This window comes from Solea solea, chromosome 14 (assembly GCF_958295425.1).
Source record: "Solea solea chromosome 14, fSolSol10.1, whole genome shotgun sequence".
Taxonomy (NCBI): domain Eukaryota; kingdom Metazoa; phylum Chordata; class Actinopteri; order Pleuronectiformes; family Soleidae; genus Solea; species Solea solea.
Window position 1 is genome coordinate 82068 of NC_081147.1, and position 19921 is coordinate 101988.

At 41.7% G+C, this 19921-nt stretch overlaps 1 protein-coding gene across 2 annotated transcripts; it reads right to left on the bottom strand.

Annotated features, from left to right (window-relative positions):
• Positions 1 to 96: 96 nt before the first annotated feature.
• On the bottom strand, positions 97 to 18980 carry LOC131472614 (TBC1 domain family member 9B). 2 transcript variants are annotated; one of them, XM_058649977.1, is made up of 23 exons: positions 18775 to 18980; positions 12929 to 13039; positions 12687 to 12832; positions 11428 to 11659; positions 10632 to 10890; positions 10334 to 10541; positions 10098 to 10268; positions 9886 to 10023; positions 9653 to 9803; positions 9313 to 9527; positions 9124 to 9241; positions 8847 to 9049; positions 8641 to 8723; positions 8327 to 8456; positions 8156 to 8254; positions 8019 to 8087; positions 7150 to 7390; positions 6949 to 7014; positions 4989 to 5057; positions 2960 to 3010; positions 2812 to 2856; positions 2504 to 2595; positions 97 to 1305 (listed from the first exon to the last, which is right to left on the bottom strand). In XM_058649977.1, exons 1-23 carry the CDS (start codon positions 18890 to 18892, stop codon positions 688 to 690), a joined length of 3633 nt encoding a protein of 1210 aa, XP_058505960.1. In that variant the 5' UTR covers positions 18893 to 18980; the 3' UTR covers positions 97 to 687. The 2 variants fall into 2 exon arrangements, with proteins under 2 accessions (XP_058505960.1, XP_058505961.1); XM_058649978.1 differs by having other exon boundaries at positions 12714 to 12832; positions 18775 to 18977.
• Between the last annotated feature and the right edge of the window lie 941 nt (positions 18981 to 19921).

Here is a 19921-nt window from a genome sequence, read left to right on the forward strand (position 1 = left end):
CTCCCATGAAGGCGCATCGGTGGCAGAATAACTTTTTTGCAGTTATTTCGCTATCGTGTGGATTAAAATGGGATAAAGAAAATGTTCTACTCAACGTTCAAGTCCCATTTTCTTATAACAAATGAGTCTGTAACTTTATTTAGGAGCGTTTAAAACATCATAGACTGACATGTGTTCATGTGTTCATGTCAGCAACTGTGTGTCTATTTACATCGCTGTTACATAAAGAAAAGATTAATCTGTGGAAAATTAATTTCAGTGATTTGCTCAAAACAAGTAAGTGAGTCTCCCTCACTCACACGCACACACAGGTTTGTAGTGTGTGTGTGTGAGTCTTTTCCTGTCAAAGTGAACATAATGCATAGATTGACATTAATTCTAATAACTGACAAACAAGAGTACAAATCGTCACCTTTTTAACACACTTCCATTCAAACAACCAGCAGAATCGCCCCCTGGTGGCTAGTCAATAGATTCTTCTTTCCTGGTCCATTTTTATATATGATTTAAAAAAGCATAAACTTCTTAAGATTCAGACAAATGTTAAAAATGTCAGTCAAACATGGTTTAAAGGGTGTGGCCAATTCTTTTAGCCACACCCATGTGTAGGTCAGCGACGTCGGACCCTTGCACCTCAGACCAACCTTCACTAACAGTGATGTCGTCATCTGATTCAGCTAATGTGACTCAGATTGAATGCTGGGAGACTTCGTGGTCAGAGGTGGAGCTTATCTGACGTTCCACTGCCCGCTGAGCCTTACAGGCGGCCATCTTGTTCTGGATGTTCTCTTTCCTTTCAAAGTATTGAACGAGCGGCTGCTCGGTCAGCAGCGATGCCAACACCTGCTCAAAGGTGATCGACCAATCCACGTCCAGGACACTGCCCCGCCTCTGCTCACTGCCCTGCCTCTGCTCGCCACTGCCCACCAGCACTGTGTCATCACCGATGTCATCACACGGCAGCGAGCCCGAACTCACCACAGAGTACGACGACACCGACGTGTCGTCTTGGACGTCCTCGTCAGGCATGGGAGGAGCCATGGGCTCAAGCTGGGCGTCGGCCAGTGCCTGAAACACCTGAGACTCAGCTGATGTCCCCTCCACAAAGTCATGGGGCATGGCCAGAACAGGAGGTGGGGCCTGAGCAGCAGCAGGTTTGTTTGTGCCGTTATTGAACTTCTTGCCGACCTCGCCGATGCGCAGCAGGAGACTGGCCACAGTGGCAATGGCGTGATAGAGCTGTTGCTCCGCCTCCTCCTCACTGAACAGGTTATACAGAGTTTTACAAAACTCTATGAACTGTTCCTTTAACACAGAGAGAGAGACACAGAGAGAGGTCAGATGTCTGTGTGACTAGCCACGCCCCTACATTGAATCATGAAGGCGGAGTTTCTGACTCCATGAGCGTGATCAGCTGTTAGACAAGTAAGTAGTCTACTGAGAACAGTGTATATATTATATAATAATAATATAAACGTGCAGTGTGTAATATACCGTAAACGTGCACAAGTGTTATATACCGTAAACGTGCACAAGTGTTATATACCGTAAACGTGCACAAGTGTAATATAACGTAAACGTGCACAAGTGTTATATACCGTAAACGTGCACAAGTGTTATATACCGTAAACGTGCACAAGTGTAATATACCGTAAACGTGCACAAGTGTAATATACCGTAAACGTACACAAGTGTAACATACCGTAAACGTGCACAAGTGTAATATACCGTAAACGCGCACAAGTGCTATATACCGTAAACGTGCACAAGTGTAACATACCGTAAACGTGCACAAGTGTTATATACCGTAAACGTGCACAAGTGTTATATACCGTAAACGTGCACAAGTGTAACATATCGTAAATGTGCACAAGTGTAATATACCGTAAACGTACACAAGTGTAACATACCGTTAACGTGCACAAGTGTTATATACCGTAAACGTGCACAAGTGTTATATACCGTAAACGTGCACAAGTGTAACATATCGTAAATGTGCACAAGTGTAATATACCGTAAACGTACACAAGTGTAACATACCGTTAACGTGCACAAGTGTAATATACCGTAAACGTACACAAGTGTAACATACCGTTAACGTGCACAAGTGTTATATACCGTAAACGTGCACAAGTGTTATATACCGTAAACGTGCACAAGTGTAACATATCGTAAATGTGCACAAGTGTAATATACCGTTAACGTGCACAAGTGTAATATACCGTAAACGTACACAAGTGTAACATACCGTTAACGTGCACAAGTGTTATATACCGTAAACGTGCACAAGTGTTATATACCGTAAACGTGCACAAGTGTAACATATCGTAAATGTGCACAAGTGTAATATACCGTAAACGTACACAAGTGTAACATACAGTTAACGTGCACAAGTGTAATATACCGTAAATGTACACAAGGGTAATATACCACACAGTTAGACCGTGTGTGTGTGTGTGTGTAGGGCAGGGTGGGGGCGGGTATCTCCATGGTGATGTCTCACCTGGTTGATCCTGGGCAGGTCTTTGATGGTCTCAGTCTTGGTCTCCTTTTCTTTGGTCCACATCCTCAGATAAAACCTGTAGTCCTTCACCTCTGCAGCAGCCAGAGGTCAGAGGTCACTTCATCTGCACATCTCTTCATATGTAAACATTCATGTTCACCAGCAGGAGGTGCCACTCACTGACTCAATCACTCACTGACTGACTCATTCATTCACCCACTGCCTCATTCACTCACTCACTCACTCACTGACTCATTCCCTCACTCATGGACTCATTATTTCACTCACTCATTCATTCAATCACTCACCTCTCTTCTTCTCTCCTTCTCCTGCTTCCTTTTTCCCGTCGTTACCTGTTCAAACAACAATCATTACACTTCCTGCTTGTGCTATGACATCACTTAGTGTGGGCGGGGCCTGAGCACATTCACATGTTCCAATCACAGCAACACCCACCTGTCACTTCCTGCTGCCGCACAGAGTCCAGGTGAGACACGAGGGAGGAGTCTGGATTAAAAGGGAGGAGCAAAAGGAGGAGGAGACAGAAGAGGAGGAGGAGCAACAGGAGGAAGATGAGAAGAAAAGAGAAAGAGCAACAGGAAGAGGAGGAGGAAGAGAGAAGAGAGATTTGAAGTAGAATTAGAAATTTAAATTAAATGATATAAAAAATGTATTGATCATTCAACACACACACGTAGAGAGACACACACACACAAACAAAACACCAACAACACAGAGTTCATTAATAAGTTAGTACAGATCATCTGTTAGTTAGTGTAAATCAACTGTTAGTTAGTATAGATCATCTGTTAGTATAGATCATCTGTTAGTTAGTGTAAATCAACTGTTAGTTAGTATAGATCATCTGTTAGTTAGTGTAGATCATCTGTTAGTGTAGATCATCTGTTAGTGTAGTTCATCTGTTAGTGTAGATCATCTGTTAGTGTAGTTCATCTGTAAGTGTAGCTCATCAGTTAGTATAGATCATCTGTTAGTGTAGATCATCTGTTAGTATAGCTCATCTGTTAGTGTAGTTCATCTGTTAGTATAGATCATCTGTTAGTGTAGATCATCTGTTAGTGTAGTTCATCTGTTAGTGTAGATCATCTGTTAGTGTAGTTCATCTGTAAGTGTAGCTCATCGGTTAGTATAGATCATCTGTTAGTGTAGATCATATGTTAGTATAGCTCATCTGTTAGTGTAGTTCATCTGTTAGTATAGATCATCTGTTAGTATAGATCATCTGTTAGTTATTGTAGATCATCTGTTAGTGTAGATCATCGGTTAGTATAGATCATCATTAGTATAGATCATATGTTAGTTAGTGTAGATCATCTGTTAGTATAGATCATCTGTTAGTTAATGTAGATCATCTGTTAGTGTAGTTTATCTGTTAGTGTAGATCATCTGTTAGTATAGATCATCTGTTAGTATAGATCATCTGTTAGTATAGATCATCTGTTAGTTATTGTAGATCATCTGTTAGTGTAGATCATCGGTTAGTATAGATCATCATTAGTATAGATCATATGTTAGTTAGTGTAGATCATCTGTTAGTATAGATCATCTATTAGTTAGTATAGATCATCTGTTAGTTAATGTAGATCATCTGTTAGTATAGATCATCTGTTAGTGTAGTTTATCTGTTAGTGTAGATCATCTGTTAGTGTAGTCCATCTGTTGGTTAGTATAGACCATCTATTAGTTAGTGTAGATCATCTGTTAGTTAGTATAGATAATCTATTAGTTAGTATAGATCATCTATTAGTTAGTGTATATCATCTGTTAGTTAGTATAGATCATCTATTAGTTAGTGTAGATCATCTGTTAGTATAGATCATCTGTTAGTTAGTATAGATCATCTATTAGTTAGTGTAGAGCATCTGTTAGTTAGTATAGATCATCTATTAGTTAGTATAGATCATCTATTGGTTAGTACAGATCATCTGTTAGTTAGTGTAGATCAGTTAGTATAGACCATCTGTTAGTTAGTATAGATCATCTATAAGTTAGTGTAGATCATCTGTTAGTTAGTGTAGATCATCTGTTAGTATAGATCATCTGTTAGTTAGTGTAGTTTATCTGTTAATGTAGATCATCTGTTAGTATCGATAATATATTAGTTAGTGTAGATCATCTGTTAGTATAGATCATCTGTTAGTTAGTGTAGTTCATCTGTTAATGAAGATAATCTGTTAGTTAGTATAGACCAGCTATTAGTTAGTGTAGATCATCTGTTAGTATAGACCATCTATTAGTTAGTGTAGATCATCTGTTAGTTAGTATAGATCATCTGTTAGTTAGTGTAGTTCCTCTGTTAGTGTAGATCATCTGTTAGTTAGTATAGATCATCTGTTATAGTTAATGGAAACAAATAACTGTTACTATCATATACACAACCTACGGCCTCATCACACCTTAACTACAACAGCATCTGTATTGATATGAATTTAGAACTGATCAGTATTTATTGATCAGTTATTACCTTGTGTTTCTCCCTCAGTAAAGAAGGTTGTGGCCTCCAGAGCAGACTCCGCCTCCTCAGGACACAGAGCTGAAACATCAGGGGTGGGGGTTCATAGGTCAGATCCTAAAACACACACAAGCTGCGTCTCCAGCCAGATAATGGATCCTCTAAAGTGGACAGTTTCTTACACACACACACAGAGACAGTGGACATGTCCTCTGTCCACTAACCCAGCTCACTCTCTTCTTCTATTAAATCTGTCATCAAGAAGCTAAATGCTGTCGTTGACTGTTGATTTAAGTTAGGGTAAATAAATCTGCTCTATTTACACAGTTGTGATGTCAAATCAAGTTTATGTTTAAACACAGTTGTAGAAGAAGTGATTTTTGTATCAGTCTTTTTTAGTCTCACACTGAGAGACAAACTATTGTCCTTCAATGTTTTTAACCTGGAAATAAAACTTTATTTCAGAAATATTAGAAGAGTTTGACCAGGTCAAAGGTCAAATAAAGCTGCTGGAGTTTCTTATGTTTAGTCATTCAATAAAATGAAGAATCAGCAGAAAATATTTCACAATGATCAATAATCTTTTTTGTGTTTGTTTATAATGAATTATTATAATGACTTCACTGCATATGTTCTGTTTTTTAAATAATGTTTTACAAAGACTTCTGGGATGTCCTCACTGTGAAGGACACACAAATTTCTGAACGTCAGCTGAAGGAGGAGGAGTCAATTATTTGTGTGTCAGTTAGGACACGCCCACAACGCTGTGACGGACATTTAAATAAAGACATGATTTAAATCACAACTGTATGTGATAAAGTCGGTGATCATGTATTTGTGATTTCTCTGAACACCCTATAGCACCTCCTACTGGCCATAAATTGCTATAACACAAATGCAACTCTATGAGAATATTAATCTGTCATTTCACAAATCACGTTCTCTTACAGTCGCAGTAAAAGCTCATGTTGTGAACACAGATCCATATAGAATAGAATAGAATAGAATAGAAATACTTTATTCATCCCCAAGGTGAAATTGTTTCAACATAGCAGCAACATCAAACCTTGTCCAGGATTTTACACTGCAAAGTAAATTTGTAATGTATTATTAACTTATCATTATTATTATTGTTATTATTATTATTACTACTAACGTATATCATTATTATTCTTCTTAATAACTTATTATTATTATTATCATCATCATTATTATTATTATTATTATTATTATTATTAATAACTTATTATTATTATTATTATTATTATTATTATTATTGACTTTTTTAAGTTAGATTTGTAGAATAACCTTGCTTTTGTTTTGCATGAAATCCTGATGTATCCAATAGTAGAGAACAGTGTAGAACAGTAGAGAACGGTGTAGAACAGTAGAGAACAGTGTGGAACAGTGTAGAACAGTAGAGAACGGTGTAGAACAGTAGAGAACAGTGTGGAACAGTGTAGAACAGTAAAGACAGTAGAGAACAGTGTAGAACAGTAAAGACAGTATAGAACAGTGTAGAACAGTATAGAACAGTAAAGAACAGTATAGAGAACAGTATAGAACAGTGTAGAACAGTAGAGAACAGTGTAGAACAGTTAAGACAGTAAAGACAGTATGGGAAGTGTAGAACAGTAAGGAACAGTATAGAGAACAGTATAGAACAGTGTAGAACAGTAGAGAACAGTGTAGAACAGTAAAGAACAGTGTAGAACAGTAGAGAACAGTGTAGAACAGTGTAGAACAGTAAAGACAGTGTAGAACAGTGTAGAGAACAGTGTAGAGAACAGTAGAGAACAGTAGAGAACAGTAAAGACCAGTATAGAGAACAGTAAAGAACAGTATAGAACAGTGTAGAACAGTGTAGAACAGGCGTTCGTGCAACACACTAAGTCAAGACTCGCTTTTTCAGAAATCCTGGATTTCTTAATTCTACTTTGGTGCAACAGGCCCAAATCCACACAACTGTTACCTGGTGGTAGGTGGAGCTTGTACAACAGTTTGAGTTTCTCTGTCATGTCTCCATGATACATCACACCTGCAACACACAAACAAACAATCTCAGAACAAATAAACACAAAAACACTCAAAAAGGAAAAGAACAAAGTCAATTCTGGTCTGGTTCTGAAATGATCAGATCCTCAGGAGTGCCAGAAGCAGAACCAGGACTCACTGAGTCCAGTAATGAACTCTTTGAAGTTGACCAGTCCATCCTGGTTCTGGTCGAGGAGTCTGAAGAGGCGTGCTGACAATGAAGGGGTGTGGCCTCCACACACCCAGGGGGTGAGCGCCGCGAAGAGCTGGCAGAACTGAGCCGGGTCGATGCGGTACTGCTCCAGGTACGGAAGACTCGGGTCGTGGCGCTCTGCCGCAGAACTTCTGGAGCCCCAATAACAGCTCGTCATGTGTTTGGACTGAGGACGCCAAAATACAGGGGGCGGAGTCAGACTGTGAAGTTTCCTTTTGTTCAGTATAATAATAATTATTTTATACACACACACACATATACAAACACACACACACACGTATATGTATACGCTCGCACACACACATGTTTACAAGTGTAAAGTAAAGTAAGTAGAGTTAGTGAGGAGTGAATTAGCGAGGAGAGAGTTAGTGAGGAGCGAGTTAGCGAGGATTGAGTTAGCGAGGAGAGAGTTAGCGAGGAGCGAGTTAGCGAGGAGTGAGGAGCGAGGAGAGAGTTAGTGAGGAGCGAGTTAGTGAGGAGAGAGTTAGCGAGGAGAGAGTTAGCGAGGAGCGAGTTAGCGAGGAGAGAGTTAGCGAGGAGCGAGTTAGCGAGGAGAGAGTTAGCGAGGAGCGAGTTAGCGAGGAGTGAGGAGAGAGTTAGTGAGGAGCGAGTTAGTGAGGAGAGAGTTAGCGAGGAGCGAGTTAGCGAGGAGCGAGTTAGCGAGGAGTGAGGAGCGAGGAGAGAGTTAGTGAGGAGAGAGTTAGCGAGGAGCGAGTTAGCGAGGAGTGAGGAGCGAGGAGAGAGTTAGCGAGGAGAGAGTTAGTGACAAACAAAAACAATGACTTCATCATCACCTTAAAGAGACAGTAGAGTTCCTCCAGCTCATCGATGCTGAACGCAGACTCTGTCATCATCGCCCTGACCTGCACACACATACACATGAATACTCACCTGCACTAGCATGTTAGCTTCCTGTACCTCAGTCACTCACCACGCTCCTCTTGGCTGTGTCCTCCAGCGACTGAATGACCTTTAACCTTTGTTTGAACCTCATCTGCTCAATGACATCAGAGCGCAGGCTGCCGAACTTCTGAAGAGAGAAGAAGAAGAAAGTTAGGCTGACAGACTGTAGGGGGCGCCAGGGTCATAGTTTTGCTCTGACCTCATAAGAGGACTTGATCAGGTCCAAGATGTCGATCTCAGGTGGAGGCTCGTCTCCACTCGTCAGCAAAGCATGAAGGTGAGGGATGTTCAGAGACACTGTGTGTCTGTTCACAACGTGGTCCAGGTACCTACACACACACACACACACACACACAGACCTGTCCACTCAGACCTGTCCACTGAGACTCAGACCTGTCCTCTAACACACAGACCTGTCCACTCAGACCTGTCCTCTAAGACTCAGACCTGTCCACTAAGACTCAGACCTGTCTTCTAACACTCAGACCTGTCCACTGAGACTCAGACTCGTACCTGCCCAGGATGGTCATAGCTTCTCCCTCGTCACTGCAGGACAACAGAGCGTCCATGTTGTCATGGAGAACAGCCAGTGCCACCTGCAGGTAGAGTCAGGAATCCAAGATCAGAGGTCACAGAGGGCACAAATACACTCCAGGACTCACTGGACAGTAATAACCAGTCAGTAACGGGTCAGAAACTGTTCAGAAACGGGTTCAGACCTGAAAGATGACTTTGATGCCCTCGTAGAAGAAGCAGTCGACCAGCAGGGCAGCGCTGTGGAATGGCATCACTGACAGGAAGAGAGTGAGGAACCAGGAGAGACTGATGGTGGAGATCACACCAAGATCCTGCATGTGTTCATGAAGAGCAGGCAAGAAGAGCCGGGTCAGGTCCTCAAAGACACCCTGGTCCACTAGAGCTCCTGCAGAGGACCAACAAGAGGACACATCAGAAGACAGAGGACACTGAGCCTGCTGTAGTCAGGTGGACACTGACCTACGACTCTGGTGTTGTAGTAGTCGGGTAACATTCGTTCACACAGCGCCACCAACAGCCAGAAGGCGTGTTCTTCAGGACAGTAGAGCAGCAGGACGGATGTGACGATGTTCATGGCCTGAAGAGACAGAGGGTGTCAGGAGACAGTGGGCGGGGCCTATAGAAGCAGCCACACACACATATAATAACCTGGCAGTATCCGATGCCTGGGTTGCGGTGAGCGTACGCGGTGAGGACGCGGCGCAGAGCAGCGATGCCAGTCTCGTTCTGGAAAGCCCGGTGTTCAGGCATTGAGCGATGGAGGTCCCGTTCTATTTCCTCTGTCGCCAACGAACACTGACCCATGGCCCGTTCAACCAGGTCGCCATAGTAACCAGGGTGAGAGTCCATCTCATTCTGTGCTCCTGAGAGAGAGAACATTCAAGAGACAGACAGACAGACAGACAGACAGACAGACAGACAACTCTATGAACTGTTGGTTTATAGAGAGAGAGAGAGAGAGAGAGAGAGAGAGAGAGCGAGCTCTGACCTGAGAAGAGCAGCCACAGTTCCCCCCTCAGACTCTCTGGAATCCCGTTGAGGACCAGTTCTCTGGTTCTGGACGTTCGGTACATACACACACCTCGACCAAACTCTGAGAAATGGATGTTCCACACCTCCTCCTTCATCTTCTCCTTCATCTGTGGGAGGAGGAGGAGTTACAGAATGAGGGGGAGGAGTCTCACAAAACCAGCATTTGATGGGTTGGTGACTTGAACTCACAGCTCTGGGACCCAAGTCCTCTGTGGTGGCCGTGGTGGTGACGTGGTACAGCTGCAGCAGGCTCTGGCTGGCTGTGGGCAAACCACTGTGGTAGTGACGCCCCCTGTGGACAGACTCAGGTCCTGCAGGAGAGGACATCTGAGGACACAACAACAAGTAAGCTGTTTGCAGTGGCACCACTCAGGCACACGGTGGCAGTATAAGTGGCATACAGTGGGAGGCAGCGGGCTGTCGGGCGTGCGTTGCAGGAAATCGGAGATTCTTTGGACCAGGAAGTCTCTGTCTTTGAGGTTTGAAAACAGGAAGTTCATCTTGTTCTTGGTGCTGATGGAGACGGGACACGGAAGAACGCTGCTGCTGTCGGCCTTCTCTACGACTGACACCTGAGGAGGAGCAGAGCATTATGGGTACTGTTTGTGAGTGTGTGTGTGTGTGTGTGTGTGTGTACCTCTCGTAGTGGGATGATCAACTGACACACTTCTTCTTCTCTGCTGTTAAAACAGATGTAGTTGTTGGAGATGAACAGCTGACCGATCACGTGCGTCTTGGCGAACGGCGCCCACAGCGTGCAGTCCGTGTGACCGTCCAGGCGCTCGTCTTGTGTCAGGCGGAACATGGTGCGGTAGCGTTCGTTCTTCGCCCGGGCATCCAGGTCCCTGCAGCAACGACAGACAGGAAACAGCTGGTCAGGTGTGAGATCACAGGTCAGCGATAGTGAGAGGCGGGGTCACTGAGCAGAGCGACACCTCTTGAGAACAGAGACGTTCTTGAGCGTCTTGCAGGGTTTGGGCAGCGAGCGGTCGGCGGCGAAGGCCTCGTTGTCGAGCAGCTGACGCATGGCGATGTTAGCGAGCTGCTCCATCAGAGCCAATGTGTCGTTGATGTTGAGGAACATGGAGAAGAAGCGTTCTGTGTGACGTGTGCTGACGCGGACGCTCTCCGGAAACACCAGGGTGGCGTTCTTCTCCAGCTGGGTCACCTCAGTCCACGGCACCACCAAGGTCACTGGGGGGGGGGGGTTATGTTATGTTTATATGGTGTGTTTCATTCGCTCACTGTCAGCAGATATTCATTCATATTCAGATGATGATCAGCTAACAAACGTCTCATTTTCAATTCAGCTCCTCAGGAAGGTGTGGGTGAACCATAACCTTAACCAGTTAATACCTAACCCTTACATAAACACTAACCAGTTAATACCTAACCCTTACATAAACACTAACCAGTTAATGACTAACCAGTTAATGACTAACCCTTACATAAACACTAAGCAGTTAATGACTAACCAGTTAATACCTAACCCTTACATAAACACTAACCAGTTAATGGCTAACCTTTACCTAAACTAATAACCAACCACCATAATTAATCTAACACTAACCCTAACCAGTTAATGACTATCCTGTGTCAGTGACCAGACTCTGATTGATGTGACATTAAATCTTCATACAAACAGAACTGTTTGGTTTGTGTTCAGGAGGCGGGGCTTGGTTTGTTATCATTATCGTGATTGGCACATTGAAGACAGTTGATGGCTCATACCCTCTTTGCCCAGCAGGAGGGAGTAGAAGCACAGGTGGTTGATGGACAGGTAGAGCCAGCCTTGGCGAGGAACTCGTCCTTTCCAGAAGCTGCACGAGTAATAATTGACCAGCTTTTCTTCTTCAGGCATCCCGAACAACTGCCGCATCTTTATCTCCGCCTCCCGGAATTTCCCACTGTCCTCCTCTGGCTCCTCCCTCTGTTTTAGACGTTTCTCCTCCGCTATGATGCCCTGAAAATTGTGACATCACTTATTAGGGATGTCCCGATCCGATATTGATATCGGTCCAATATCATAATAAATGCATATCGGAATTCGTCGGACTGCCTCTAAAATCTCCGATATAAACGCTCCAATACAACAGTCCATTCCGCTCCAGCTCTTCTATCCAGCAGCGCCCGTTTTGATCACGTGGGCTCTGCATGTTGGATGCATGTAGATCACATTATCACAACAACAGTGTGTGTGTGTCTGTGCTACTGCTATTTCAGAGGTGATACTTTTTTCTTTAATCTCTGAAATCAGAGGCTACGAATCCGCACAGCGAGCACGAGTTAGCCATTAACACCATGCTAGCTCATCCTGAGGCAAGCTGCTAAGACATCATTATTTCATAAACCAGCGCCCCCTGTCGACTTTCAACAGCCTCTGTTTGTTAATTATACCCCAGAAACCCGCCATGCCAAGAGCTTAGTGTGTTTTAAATGTGTCCTGAAGGTCCACACACGGAGCTAAGTACGTCTGCGGGGCCGGTCCCCAGGCTCCGGGTTTACCTGCGGGACGAGTCAGTCACCCTGTGTAAATTGGGCTAATCCAAAATAGTGAAAACAAGGGGGGTGTTCTCTGAAGACACGCTGTTACGTGTGAAACACTGCTGCTCTGAAAACACCCCCATGAGCACTTGGTACTTTCCTCCTGATGAAATTAACCATAGACTGTATGAAATAAACATGGAAAAAATGTAATATTCTAATGTTGAAGGTTAAAATTGATGTAACCACTGGTTAATAATAAATGGGTCAGTTTTTCTCATGCTATTGTTCTCTGTTTAAGTAATATCACTTGATCAAGTCTATTCTAACATTCCACACTACAAAATATATAATTAAAGTATGTATGATTCGTGCTGATATCGTATAGGATCAATATCGGTATCGGCCAATACTCAAGGCTGCAATGTCGGTATCGTATCGGAAGTGAAAAAGTTGTATCGGGACATCCCTATCACTTAGTGATAAGACAACAAGAAGAGACATACTTCAGAGAGGGACAGGAAGTGACATACACAGATCTTCCCTTTGACAAAGGTGGTGACGTCTTCATCGTTGTCAAAGATGGCGACCGTCTGCAGCAGGTTGGTCTCCAGCCAATCCCAGTGCTCCGTGATCTCCTTCCTGGAAGAGCCTGAAAGACCAGAGTGGAGGTCAACAACACAGTCCAGACCGATCTGGACCAAACCAGATCAGTCCAGACTGGACCAGACCAGATAAGTCCACTCACCACAGGCTACGTTCCAGTAGATCTGAGAGTCCGAAGTCTGCAGAAGGATCCTGTATGGAGCCACTCTGGCACTGGAGTCCAGGACCACATCTAGAGTCCCAACCAGGAGACCTTCACACACACACACACACACACACACACACAGGACACAGAGAGAGATAGAAGTAAACCAGGTGAACCAGGGGACCTTCACACAAGCAAAGCAATTTTCCAAGGAATCTGATTGGTCAGTAGGCGGAGCTTTTCACGTAAGACATTTGGTCATAATTATCATATTATTAAATGTATTACATACAACATTCAATTACATATGAAGTCCAGATGGCAAGATGGCAGCACGCATGGTGGCAGTGGCCCATGGTTAGGTATTAAACACCAAGATATATTAATCGTTTCCTCAATACCATCAGAAAAGATGATGCCGGAAGTCTGGAACCATAAAGGTTGTTCAGTGCAACTCAAATGGAACAAAAACAAAGTTACACTACAACCGCGTGTTAGCGCTTCAATTCATTTCAATTTCATTTGTATATACTGTACATATATACATATATATATATATATACTGTGTATATGATATACATACATCTCTACTGTATATATGATATACATATGTATGTATCTATATATACAGTACATGTATATATATATACATATACTGTACATATATACATATATACTGTATATGATATACATAACATAACAGATACTGTATAAACTGGATCTGGATCCTGCAACCTGAGCACACAGAGAGAGGAAAGGAAGGAAAGACACAAACTAGAACAAGGTTAATGACATATTCATACCCTGAGTGTGACAGAGTGAGTGTGACAGAGTGAGTGTGAGACAGAGTGCAGTCCAGGTCTACAGCAGCATAACTAAGAGCTGGTCCGGGTTTCCCCGAACCAGTTCTAACTAACTCCGCCTCCCATTCTGCTCTTACAGACTCTGGGAACCACAAGTAAACCTGTATTTTGGGACCTAAGTGATCTGTTAGGGTGATAAGGTAAGACCAGGTCTTTCAGGTATGAAGGGTTCTGATCATGAAGTTGTTTGATTTTAAATGTAATTCTAAACTGTAGGTGGAGCCAGAGTAGAGAAGCTAACACTGGCGTTATATGGTCTCTCTTTCTTCTTCCTGTCAGAACTCTTGCTGCAGCATTTTGAATGAACGGAAGGTTCTAATAATTCTGAGAATAAGGAGTTACAGGAATCTGATCTCATGTAACAAAAGCTAGAACTCGTTTTTCAGCGTCCTTTAAGGACACAATGTTCCGCAGGTGGAAGAAGGCTGTTCTGGAAATTAAATTATTATTAATAATTCATTAAATTATGTTTGAATCAAATGACAAAAATAACTCCAAGGTTCCTCACAGTGGAACCAGAACCATGGTGACGTCATCTAAAGTGAAAATCTGAAAGAAAATGTGTTTCTCTCTAACCCTAAACCATGAATATCCTGGTTTGGGGTGGATTAATAATCTTGTATTAAAGGCGACATAGACCGGAAGCTCCAATTAACGCTGCGTTTGTGTGTGTATCTGCGTCGTTACCTCGTTTATGAAACCCTAAAGTTTCAGAACAAACAGTTCAGCACTGCTGAGAAAATAGGGTTTTATTGTTTTCCTGGGCTCTGCGAAGCGGATCGGCACTTCCCTATGCTGATGATGTCATCAGAAATCCTCACCACTCCTCTCACCACCGTAGCGCCTCGTGGTGCGGGCACTAGTCCGGGCACATCCGGTTGCGTACATTCAACCGCAGAAGAAGAAGAAGAACTAGTCTCGTTGTAGCTGCTGAGATGCAGAGCATCCACCGTGCCAGAGGGGGAGCTTTGTATCTGAGAGCTGGTCTACCAATTACGTCACCTCCAGGTACCTGGCCAATCACAGGACAGTGGGAAAGCTCTCGTTGGCTGGCCAATCACAACACAGTCCACGTTCTGGGGGTGTGATTTTGGTCTGAAACAGCGCGGCTGACGAGAGCGTCAGTGAGGAGATATTTTGATCGGCTCGTTTGCAGCGACTGAGAGGTTTTTAACCATGAAAACAAGTTAATATATGCAAGTAGACCTCCATAACTAACATATATGTGACCATGAAAACAAGTTAATATATGTAAGTAGACCTCCATAACTCACATATATGTGACCATGAAAACAAGTTAATATATGTAAGTAGACCTCCATAACTAACATATACGTGACCATGAAAACAAGTTAATATATGTAAGTAGACCTCCATAACTAACATATATGTGACCATGAAAACAAGTTAATATATGTAAGTAGACCTCCATAACTAACATATATATGTGACCATGAAAACAAGTTAATATATGTAAGTAGACCTCCATAACTAACATATATGTGACCATGAAAACAAGTTAATATATGTAAGTAGACCTCCATAACTAACATATATGTGACCGTGAAAACAAGTTAATATATGTAAGTAGACCTCCATAACTAACATATATGTGTGACCATGAAAACAAGTTAATATATGTAAGTAGACCTCCATAACTCACATATATGTGACCATGAAAACAAGTTAATATATGTAAGTAGACCTCCATAACTAACATATATGTGACCGTGAAAACAAGTTAATATATGTAAGTAGACCTCCATGACTAACATATACGTGACCATGAAAACAAGTTAATATATGTAAGTAGACCTCCATGACTAACATATACGTGACCATGAAAACAAGTTAATATATGTAAGTAGACCTCCATAACTAACATATACGTGACCATGAAAACAAGTTAATATATGTAAGTAGACCTCCATAACTAACATATACCTGACCATGAAAACAAGTTAATATATGTAAGTAGACCTCCATGACTAACATATACGTGACCATGAAAACAAGTTAATATATGTAAGTAGACCTCCATAACTAACATATACGTGACCATGAAAACAAGTTAATATATGTAAGTAGACCTCCATGACTAACATATACGTGACCATGAAAACAAGTTAATATATGTAAGTAGACCTCCATAACTAACATATACGTGACCATGAAAACAAGTTAATATATGTAAGTAGACCTCCATGACTAACATATATGTGACCATGAAAACAAGTTAATATATGTAAGTAGACCTCCATTACTCACATATATGTGACCATGAAAACAAGTTAATATATGTAAGTAGACCTCCATAACTAACATATATGTGACCATGAAAACAAGTTAATATATGTAAGTAGACCTCCATAACTAACATATATGTGACCATGAAAACAAGTTAATATATGTAAGTAGACCTCCATAACTAACATATACGTGACCATGAAAACAAGTTAATATATGTAAGTAGACCTCCATAACTAACATATACGTGACCATGAAAACAAGTTAATATATGTAAGTAGACCTCCATAACTAACATATATGTGACCATGAAAACAAGTTAATATATGTTAGTAGACCTCCATAACTCACATATATATGTGACCATGAAAACAAGTTAATATATGTTAGTAGACCTCCATAACTAACATATATGTGACCATGAAAACAAGTTAATATATGTAAGTAGACCTCCATAACTAACATATACTGTACGTGACCATGAAAACAAGTTAATATATGTAAGTAGACCTCCATAACTCACATATATATGTGACCATGAAAACAAGTTAATATATGTAAGCAGACCTCCATAACTAACATATATGTGACCATGAAAACAAGTTAATATATGTAAGTAGACCTCCATAACTAACATATATGTGACCATGAAAACAAGTTAATATATGTAAGTAGACCTCCATAACTAACATATATGTGACCATGAAAACAAGTTAATATATGTAAGTAGACCTCCATAACTAACATATATGTGACCATGAAAACAAGTTAATATATGTAAGTAGACCTCCATAACTCACATATATGTGACCATGAAGACAAGTTAATATATGTAAGTAGACCTCCATAACTAACATATATGTGACCATGAAAACAAGTTAATATATGTAAGTAGACCTCCATAACTAACATATATGTGACCATGAAAACAAGTTAATATATGTAAGTAGACCTCCATAACTAACATATATGTGACCATGAAAACAAGTTAATATATGTAAGTAGACCTCCATAACTAACATACAGTATATGTGACCATGAAAACAAGTTAATATATGTAAGTAGACCTCCATAACTAACATATATGTGACCATGAAAACAAGTTAATATATGTAAGTAGACCTCCATAACTAACATATATGTGACCATGAAAACAAGTTAATATATGTAAGTAGACCTCCATAACTCACATATATGTGACCACGAAAACAAGTTAATATATGTAAGTAGACCTCCATAACTAACATATACGTGACCACGAAAACAAGTTAATATATGTAAGTAGACCTCCATAACTAACATATACGTGACCACGAAAACAAGTTAATATATGTAAGTAGACCTCCATAACTAACATATATTTGACCATGAAAACAAGTTAATATATGTAAGTAGACCTCCATAACTAGCATATACGTGACCACGAAAACAAGTTAATATATGTAAGTAGACCTCCATAACTAACATATACGTGACCACGAAAACAAGTTAATATTTGTAAGTAGACCTCCATAACTAACATATATGTGACCACGAAAACAAGTTAATATATGTAAGTAGACCTCCATAACTAACATATATGTGACCATGAAAACAAGTTAATATATGTAAGTAGACCTCCATAACTAACATATATGTGACCATGAAAACAAGTTAATATATGTAAGTAGACCTCCATAACTAACATATATGTGACCATGAAAACAAGTTAATATATGTAAGTAGACCTCCATAACTAACATATATGTGACCATGAAAACAAGTTAATATATGTAAGTAGACCTCCATAACTAACATATATGTGACCATGAAAACAAGTTAATATATGTAAGTAGACCTCCATAACTAACATATACGTGACCATGAAAACAAGTTAATATATGTAAGTAGACCTCCATAACTAACATATATGTGACCATGAAAACAAGTTAATATATGTAAGTAGACCTCCATAACTAACATATATGTGACCATGAAAACAAGTTAATATATGTAAGTAGACCTCCATAACTAACATATATATGTGACCATGAAAACAAGTTAATATATGTAAGTAGACCTCCATAACTAACATATATGTGACCATGAAAACAAGTTAATATATGTAAGTAGACCTCCATAACTAACATATATGTGCCCATGAAAACAAGTTAATATTTGTAAGTAGACCTCCATAACTAACATATATGTGACCATGAAAACAAGTTAATATATGTAAGTAGACCTCCATAACTAACATATATTTGACCATGAAAACAAGTTAATATATGTAAGTAGACCTCAATAACTCACATATATTTGACCATGAAAACAAGTTAATATATGCAAGTAGACCTCAATAACTAACATATATGTGCGATACAAGCATTCGATATCACCTTTAAAAATGGCTGCTCCTCCTCCTCGGCCTGAGCTTCTGGGAATATGGGTGTTTATTAATTAATAGACTAGATTCATGTTGCATCATAAATAGTATTACGAAGTATACGTGTGATATCTTTTCATTTTAAGCTTGTGCTCCTGAACACTTCCGGCCCCTCTGGACCAGAACCCCCAGGTCATTTGTTACCTGACAACCAAACCTGTCCAGGTGAGCTGAGACAGGGTTGGAGCTCTATTTCCATGACAACTGCCCAGACTCACTGAAGAATGACCAGAGACACTGAGACCCAAAGGACCTAGATGGTCCACAATCCAGGACAAGAACAAATGGACCAAAAGTCAGATACTCACCGGACAGACCCCCTCCTCGGCCATGACCCCTCCTCCTCTGCAAGACGAAGAATGGGTTCGCCCGCTCCGAGACCCACAGCGCCCCCGCCAGGAGCACCTCCTCCGGCTGGATCCACATCTCAGCCCCGCTCGATAATAGTTACTGCCCCCTCCTCTCAGAAAACTGCCCCCTCCTCTCAGTAAACTTCCCCCTCACCGTCAGTTACTGTCCCCTCCTCTCAGAAAACTGACCCATCACCGTCAGTAACTGCCCCCTCCTCTGACAAAACTGCCCCCTCACCGTAAGTAACTGCCCCCTCCTCTCAGAAAACTGCCCCCTCACCATCAGTAACTGCCCCCTCCTCTCAGAAAACTGCCCCCTCACCGTCAGTAACTGCCCCCTCCTCTCAGAAAACTGCCCCCTCACCGTCAGTAACTGCCCCCTCCTCTCAGAAAACGGCCCCCCCAAACCGTCAGTAACTGCCCCCTCCTCTCAGAAAACTGCCCCCTCACCGTCAGTAACTGCCCCCTCCTCTCAGAAAACTGCCCCCTCACCGTCAGTAACTGCCCCCTCACCGTCAGTAACTGCCCCCTCCTCTCAGAAAACTGCCCCCTCACCGTCAGTAACTGCCCCCTCCTCTCAGAAAAAGGCCCCCTCACCGTCAGTAACTGCCCCCTCCTCTCAGAAAACGGCCCCCTCACCGTCAGTAACTGCCCCCTCCTCTCAGAAAACGGCCCCCTCACCGTCAGTAACTGCCCCCTCACCGTCAGTAACTGCCCTGTCTGAAAAACACGGAGCTGATGTTTTTTTTTCCTCGGTCAGGAGACTGCACATCACTTCCGGGTGTGTAGACGCGACGGCGAACTGCGTCATGACGTCACAGAGATTGAAACGTTTTTGCGTTTAAAAATGAGGACGTTGTTATTATTAAATGTGTAGACAATAAAATACAGACACGTTCAAACCGATACGGTTTCCATGACTAAAGAATCTACAAAAAATGTTTGAGCCGTGTGACAACGTTCTAACATAGACCACGCCTCCTTCTTAAAGCTGCAGTATCATTTATGTAACGAGTCCTGAATGACATGGATTTCCACGGTTTTTCCGTCATAGACACATGTTTTCATCAGCTCAGTTTATATATTCAATTCAATTCAATTCAAT

Bases quoted from the DNA above. Each gene is read 5' to 3' on its own strand.
- LOC131472614 (XM_058649977.1), bottom strand. From the start codon at position 18,892: ATGTGGATCCAGCCGGAGGAGGTGCTCCTGGCGGGGGCGCTGTGGGTC. The intron at 9,528-9,652 runs GTCAGAGCTCGC...TCTCTCTCTCAG, and splicing joins ACTGTGGCTGCTCTTCTCAG to GAGCACAGAATGAGATGGAC. The intron at 5,058-6,948 runs GTAACAGTTGTG...CTGATGTTTCAG, and splicing joins CAAGCTCCACCTACCACCAG to CTCTGTGTCCTGAGGAGGCG.